At 58.0% G+C, this 6,713-nt stretch overlaps 1 protein-coding gene across 2 annotated transcripts; it reads right to left on the bottom strand.

The window, feature by feature from the left end:
• Positions 1-303: 303 nt before the first annotated feature.
• Positions 304-6,575, bottom strand: EBI3 (Epstein-Barr virus induced 3). 2 transcript variants are annotated; one of them, XM_042927388.1, is made up of 5 exons: positions 6,265-6,575; positions 5,320-5,443; positions 4,070-4,248; positions 2,892-3,049; positions 304-664 (listed from the first exon to the last, which is right to left on the bottom strand). In XM_042927388.1, the coding sequence occupies exons 1-5, from the start codon at positions 6,329-6,331 to the stop codon at positions 512-514; spliced, it is 681 nt and encodes a 226-aa protein (XP_042783322.1). In that variant the 5' UTR covers positions 6,332-6,575; the 3' UTR covers positions 304-511. The 2 variants fall into 2 exon arrangements, with proteins under 2 accessions (XP_042783322.1, XP_042783323.1); XM_042927389.1 differs by having other exon boundaries at positions 5,320-5,440.
• Positions 6,576-6,713: the final 138 nt, after the last annotated feature.

Below are 6,713 nucleotides of genomic sequence, written 5' to 3'. Positions count from 1 at the left end.
CAGCTTTTCAGGAGGTAGGTGGTCTGAACGCCTGAACTGAACGGATTCCACCCTCTATCCCAGGCAGAACCCCTGCCCCCAGCCCCAGGACTCCGCCATCCCCAGGCTCTGCCTCCGTTCCAGCCCTGACCCCATTCATAAATGCTGGGAGTCGCTGTGTGTGTGTCCCACTCCATTCTCTCCTCTCTGGGTCTCATCTGGGTCTACTGAAGGAAGGGAGGAGGAATCCTCATTCCAGCAACAACAGTCTTTTTCTAGTTAAACAATAAAAGACATCACACGTTCACAGTTCATAAAGCCCTGTACTGGGGTCTAAGAAAGAAGTACATCCCCATTTCACAGATTGACAAACTGAGGCTCAGAGGGGGGCGCAAAGTGATTTGTCCACAGTGGCCCAGCAACTCAGCAGCAGCGAATCCAGGCCAGTTGGGTCCCATCCGCGGCAGTGGGGAAGGGGGAGGGTTGGACGTCAAGGACCCAACCCCTCCTCTGGGGGTCCTAGAAAGCCCTGCTACTTGTCCAAGATCATGGAGGCAGTGGCAGGGAGACTCCAATCACTCACTTCCCCATAGTCGGTGAGGTCCTGAGCGGCCACCTGGATGCAGTACTTGGCCTGGGGCCTCAAAGCCCTGAGGGTGAAGGATGTGGCTTCAATGGGCCCCACCTGAGAGCAGAAGAGAGGGCCAGGTCAGTGGGAAGGACAAGGCTGGGAGGGGCCGCTGTGCACAGAACTGCAAGACCCAGACCCTCACCCGATCCAAAAAACACGTCCTCTGTGGCCCCTCCACCGCGTTGGGCCTTCCCCATCCCTGGCCCCAGAGCCGCCGGGTTCAGGATTCCTTGGGGGACTGCACGGGCCCCCAGGCTGTCTCAGCAGCCAGACCCCAGCACCCCACTCCCCCTCCGGGCTCCCTCCTGGCCCCCTGGGTTAACCTTGTTTTTAAGTTTTCGGTATCTTCTGATTCGAGATCTTCAACGTCTTGCTGACCAGGGTCAGCCGAGTCTCAGAGTTCGCAAGCAGGCCAGGAGCCTGCCTCTCACGTACAAACCCACAAACCCGCCGATTGGACTCACACCCCTCTTCCTCTCTCTTTCAAGCCGGCACTCCCCCTGCCTCAAAGCCTCTGGGGCTGGTGCAGCCCAGAGCCCTTCAGACTCGCCAACCCCGAGCTGTCTACCTCGTCCTGCCTTGCCTTTCCGTGGAAATCCCAACAGAGGCACAGCCGGGCTCCCGTTTCTGCCTCCTGACCGTCCTGATGTTGCCCCAGGGCCCCCCTCTGTCGGGAAATCTACTAAATCTTCTTGCCGAGGCACTGACCTCTCCACATTCTCACTTGGCCACCTCCGTAGACGACAACCCATGGGCACGAGGGAGGCACACACTCAGCAATTCTCTGGCCTGATATTCCCACCCTCCCTCCCAGAGCCGGCCCTTTCCTCCTGGCCCTTTCCTCCTGCCGGGTCCCCCTCATCCTCAAGGACGACCCATCCCAGCCCCCAGAGGCAACCTCCTAGCCCCAGACCTGACTGGCTCCCTCTCGGCTCTGCCCTGACCTGTCCTGATGGTCGCAGGATGTGGTGATTGACATTTCGCATTTAGATTCAAGGTTGCGCAACTTTGCGAATACACTCAAAGCCACTGGCTTCGTATGGTGTTGTGCACTTTAAAACGGCGAGTTTTATGGCATGCAAATTCTGTCTCAGTTTTAAGGATTGCGAAAATATTTAAAATCAAATTAATGAACGCTAAATAAAACTTAAAAGCCACTTCCTTAGCTCAGTCTGGGTGGCTCAGTCGGTTAAGCATCTGACTCTGATTTCAGCTCAGGTCACGATCTCACCGGTTTGGGAGCTGGAGCCCCGTCCCCCCGTGGGGCTCCTGACTGACGGTGCAGAGCCTGCTTGGGATTCTCTCTCCTCTCTCTCTCTCTCTGCCCCTTCCCAACTCGCGCGTGCATAGCCTTCCTCTCCCTCTCAAAATAAATAAATAAACTTAAAAAAAAAAAAAAAGGCCAGATCCTTGGCTACCCACCCCCCCCTTGCAGACACGTGTGGTTCGCGGTACAATTGTGGGTGCAGACGGAGAACATTTCCATCTTCCCAGAAAGGCCTACGGGACAGGACTGAAGAAGCCCTGAGCTCCTGGTCCCCGCTTCCCAGGCTGTCTGGTACACAGCTGACCTTCTCAGTACCCTGCCCTTATTTGTTTTTTCACTTTGTACGCATGCAAAACAACGGATTTGTTTTCAAGCAAGGTGAGAGTCACATGACATGAAATTCACCCATCCAAAGATACCATCCAGTGGCATTGAGTACCTTCCCACTGTTGTGCAACCGTCAACTCTCCTTCCAGAACATCCCATCGCCCCAAAAGGAAGCCACGGGCTCATCAGCAACCTCCCCCCCCCCCCCCCCCCCCCCCCGCCCCGGGCAGGCACGAGCCCCCCTCCCGTCCATGGATGAGCCTGTTCTGGACGTTTCACACACGTGGGCCCACACCACGTGGCCTCTCGTGTCTGGTTCCCTCCCTGCACGGCGGGTGGGGGCGCCTCGCTCCTGCTCGCGACCCGGGGAGGTGCGCGTGCGCGGTGGACGCGTGCATCTCTGGGTGCGCGCGTGCGCGGTGGACGCCTGTGTGTTTCTGATTCATCCGTTGACGTTTGGGCAGTTTCCACGCTTCGGCTGCTGTGAACGGCGCTGCCGTGAACGTGTATGTGCGAAGATTTGTTCGCGTTCCCATCTGCCGCCCCTTTGGGTAGACAGCCAGGAGTCCAATCCCGGGGCTGCCCCCACGTGGCGCACTGGCTGCGTTTGAGGCCCCAGCGCCCGCCTGCTCCCGCGGTGCCCTCTACCCGGGGACCACCCTCCCCTCCTCCCCTCGTCCTCCTCACCTGGCGGAAGCGGGCAGATCTGTGATGCTTGTATCGGATCCAGTACTTGAGTGAGAAGGTCTCCGGGAAGGGCCAGGACCGGGGGGGTTCCCACTGCACCCACAGCCGCTGCCCAGGGATGGGGCTCAGGCGGACGCCTTCTGGAGGGTCCGGTTTGACTGATGGGCAAGCAGGATGCGGGGTCAGGAAGGGATGGAAGATTCCCTCCTTCACGCAACCAGATCCTTATCGACGGTCTACTGAGTGTCCAGCGGTGGCCTGGGCACTGGGGACACAACACAAACCCAACCCCTGCCCTCTTGGAGCTCAGTCAATCCCCTGGAGCGAAAGACCAGGAACAAGAAGCAAATCCGTAGGTCGTGAAGGGTAAGGAAGAAAGATCGAGAGTGCCCGCAGGAGGAGAATGGGTTGCAGTGCTTTTCTGAGCGTCATTCACACACCGCCAAGCTCACCTTCCTGAAGTGTCTCCAGTTCAGTGGTTTTTAGTACGTTCACAGACTTGTGCAACCATCACCACTTAACTGAGTGAGCCCCCCCCCCGGTGCCCCTAGACTTTCTTAATAACCACCAGCAACATATGAGGGTTTGCAATCCAGCAATGTGCTCGGAGAGTTGGCGGGGGTGGGAGGAGCTCACTGAGAAGATGAGTAGAGGCCTGAAGGAGGTGAGGGAGTGAACTCCCCCAGAGAGATCTGGGGGAAGAGGATTCCCGGCAGAGGGCACAGACAGTGCAAAGGTCCTGGGGCAGGACCTGCCTGGTGTGTTGGAGGGACAGAGGAGGCGCGTGTGGCTGCAGTAGAAGGAGTGAGGAGGAGAGAGGGAGGAGGGCAGGGAGGGGATGCGGCAGGTGCGCGGGGCCTTGGGGATCCAGGGGAGGAGGACTTGGGAGTCCTGGAGGGCTGTGGGCAGAGGAGGGCTGGACCCGACTCGGAGGCTCGTGTGCACCCTCTGGTGGCCACTGTGGGGAGGACGGACTGTGGGGGTGAGGGCTGGAGTCTGGGACCCCGGTGCAGGGCCAGACAGGGGCTCAGGATGGGGAAAAGTGGGTCTCTTCTCGAAGAAATACAAAGGTGGGGCTGACGGGACCCAGGATGGGTGGCAGGAGGCAGGTGGTGAGAGGGGGGAGGGGCAGGAGCAAGCTGATGGCCTCCACACCCCCCATCGCTGCCCACACTCACTGATGTGTTCCGGAACAAAGGGCACGAAGCTGCTGCTGGTGCCCCGGGGCTGCACAGCCGTGACGTTGAGTATGTATGGCACCATGGAAAACATCTGGACGTCTGGGATGGTGCAGCTGGTGGCCTCTGGTGTCAGCTGGAGGCAGGGCCGGCTCTCCCCGTGGGCAGCCACGCCCAGCCTGGACACGCAGGGACAGTATGAGGGCCTCGGCCCTTCCTGCCGGCCCGCCTGTGCCCCGGACCCCGTGCGGACTGCACTCGAGGACCACGGGCTGGGATCCTGCTGTTGGCTGGGTGACCCTGAGGGAGCCGTTCGCCCCAACATCGCAGAGCCTGTGGTGACCCAGGGCCAGGGGTACCGCCCCACAGGGAGATGCTAGGGTTCGGATGCTACAGGCTTCTGGAATGTCAAAGTTCCAGCCTTAGAATTGCAACATCCCAAGGTCTATGGAATCACAGGTTTGGAAATAAGAAGATCCTGATTCTGCTGAGTTCTGAGGCCCTGAGACTTCAGACTCTAGAGACATTCCAGAACATTCCAGAGCCTTCCAGAATATTCCACAGGCTCCGACCACGCTGTTGGATGCAGCGGTCACCGGCCACGAGTGGCTCTCCACCATCTGAAAGATGGCTGGTGCAACCGAGGGTGTGTTTCTAATTTATTTCATCTACCCTCAACGTCAAGTTCCCAGTTGGGTGAATCGATTTTCCCAGCCACAAATTTTATAAAACATAACCAGAGACCGAGAATTTCCAGTGAATGTTTAGCACGTGAGTTGAAACGTGCTATAAGTGTAAAATGCATGTGGAATTTCAAAGAAGACTAAGCATAAAAACGATGTGAAATATCTCCTTAATTTTTAAAATATTGACTACACGTTCACATAATTATTCTTGAATCCTCTTAAGTAATATTAACTTCTATCATAAACGCAAATACACGGATCGTACATAAGCATGTTAAATTACATCCCATCGTATTAAACGAGAAGTCCTCGGGATATTTAGACGTTACCGAAGTAAGATACCAAAGTCAACTTCACAATTTCCCTTTCCTTTTTAAACGTGGCTTCTCGAAGATTTTAAACAAGGCACGTGACTCACAATCTGTATTTTAGGAAGTGTATTTCCCCTAGCTGGTGCTGCTCCAGAGTCCCGAGGGTTTCAGGTCTCCCTAAGCCTCCAGCTGTCCTGGTCTCAGGGCCAGCAGGAAACCCCCCCCCCCCCGGAGGCCCCCCTAGCACTCTGACCTGTACGTGGCAATGAAGGAAGTGGGCCTGGTGGGGAGCGGAGAGGCCGGCAGGGTCCAGATGCAGTCCACGGCGATTGGGTACCTAGAGGCCCAGCACCGCACCCTGGGCTGGGTGGGGGCTGCTGGGGCCCCGGAGGGAGAGGGAGCAGGGTGAGCTTTCAAAGTCACCCTGGGGATGGTCCGAGCCCTACTGTGTGCCTGGCGCCAGCCTCCCCGCCAGGCACACAGTAGGTGCCTAATAAAGGTTTGTGAAATGAATGAATGAGTGCGTGAGTGAAAGGCACCTGCCTCATCTCCCACCTTCTCTAGCACCTGGGAAGGAAGTATTAGCCCATTTTCCAGATGGGGAGACTGAGGTTTATTTTTTTTTAATTTTTTAATGTTTTATTTATTTTTGAGAGACAGGGCGCAAGTGGGGGAGGGGCAGAGAGAAGGAGGGAGGCACAGAATCCCAAGCAGGCTCCAGGCTCCGAGCTGTCAGCACAGAGCCTGACGCGGGGCTCGAACCCACGAACTGTGAGATCATGACCTGAGCCGAAGTCGGACGCTCAACCGACTGAGCCGCCCAGGTGCCCCAGACTGAGGTTTAAGGAGCCTCAAAAGGGACCTGGGTGGCCCCTCTCGTAACAACTTTGTTTCGAAGCAAGTGAAATGGATGCTATAATTAAAACGTCTCTCGTTCCCTCCCTGCCTCCCTCCGTCTCTCTTCCTCCATCCAAGCTGTGGCTGCCGCTTCCTGGTGCCACTTTGCGGTGGGACTCATCCTGTGTCTCAGTTTCCCCATCTGTGCAATGGGATGGTAACGGCCTCCCCCCCTGCACCGGGTATCCAGTAGGTGTGTGAGCTCCCACCCCAGCTCAGAATGTTCCATGGCAGGCAACCTCCAGGCCCCAGGGAACGTCCCTCTGCCCTGGCCTCCCAGGCCCCCGGGGGTCCCACATACCTTCTCTCCCGATGCAGGGTGAGCAGCCCACACAGAGGGCGAGCACCAGAAGGAGTCTTGAGGCCATGACTCCGCGGGCTCTGCTGTCATGAGCTGGGGCAGGAGCACCTTGGGGAGGCAGGGGACTGGAGTCCCACCCGAGGGGGGAAGCACAGCCCCCGGGTCAAAGCCCCAGCTTCTCCTTCCCCAGATATGACTCCCCCACCCAGTTGGCGGGGCCAGTGGAGAGCTGAGCAGGGGCTGGGGCGGCGGTGGTGGCGGAGGAGGTCCCTTCACTATCGCGGCCACCAGCGGGGCTCTGGAGGCCCCGAGGGTGCGGGCAGGAGAGGAGGCCACGAAAGAGAGAAGTGGAGACCCCGTGGCCTTTCCCACAACAGCCCGGCTGCCAGTCCTTCCTTCCGCCTGCAGCGAGGACGGGGACGGGGAAACCCCCAGAGGGGGACAATGTC

Source organism: Panthera leo, chromosome A2 (genome assembly GCF_018350215.1).
Source record: "Panthera leo isolate Ple1 chromosome A2, P.leo_Ple1_pat1.1, whole genome shotgun sequence".
Taxonomy (NCBI): Eukaryota; Metazoa; Chordata; class Mammalia; order Carnivora; family Felidae; genus Panthera; species Panthera leo.
Note: the sequence above shows the minus strand (reverse complement) of the source record. Positions and strands in the feature narration are given on the sequence as shown.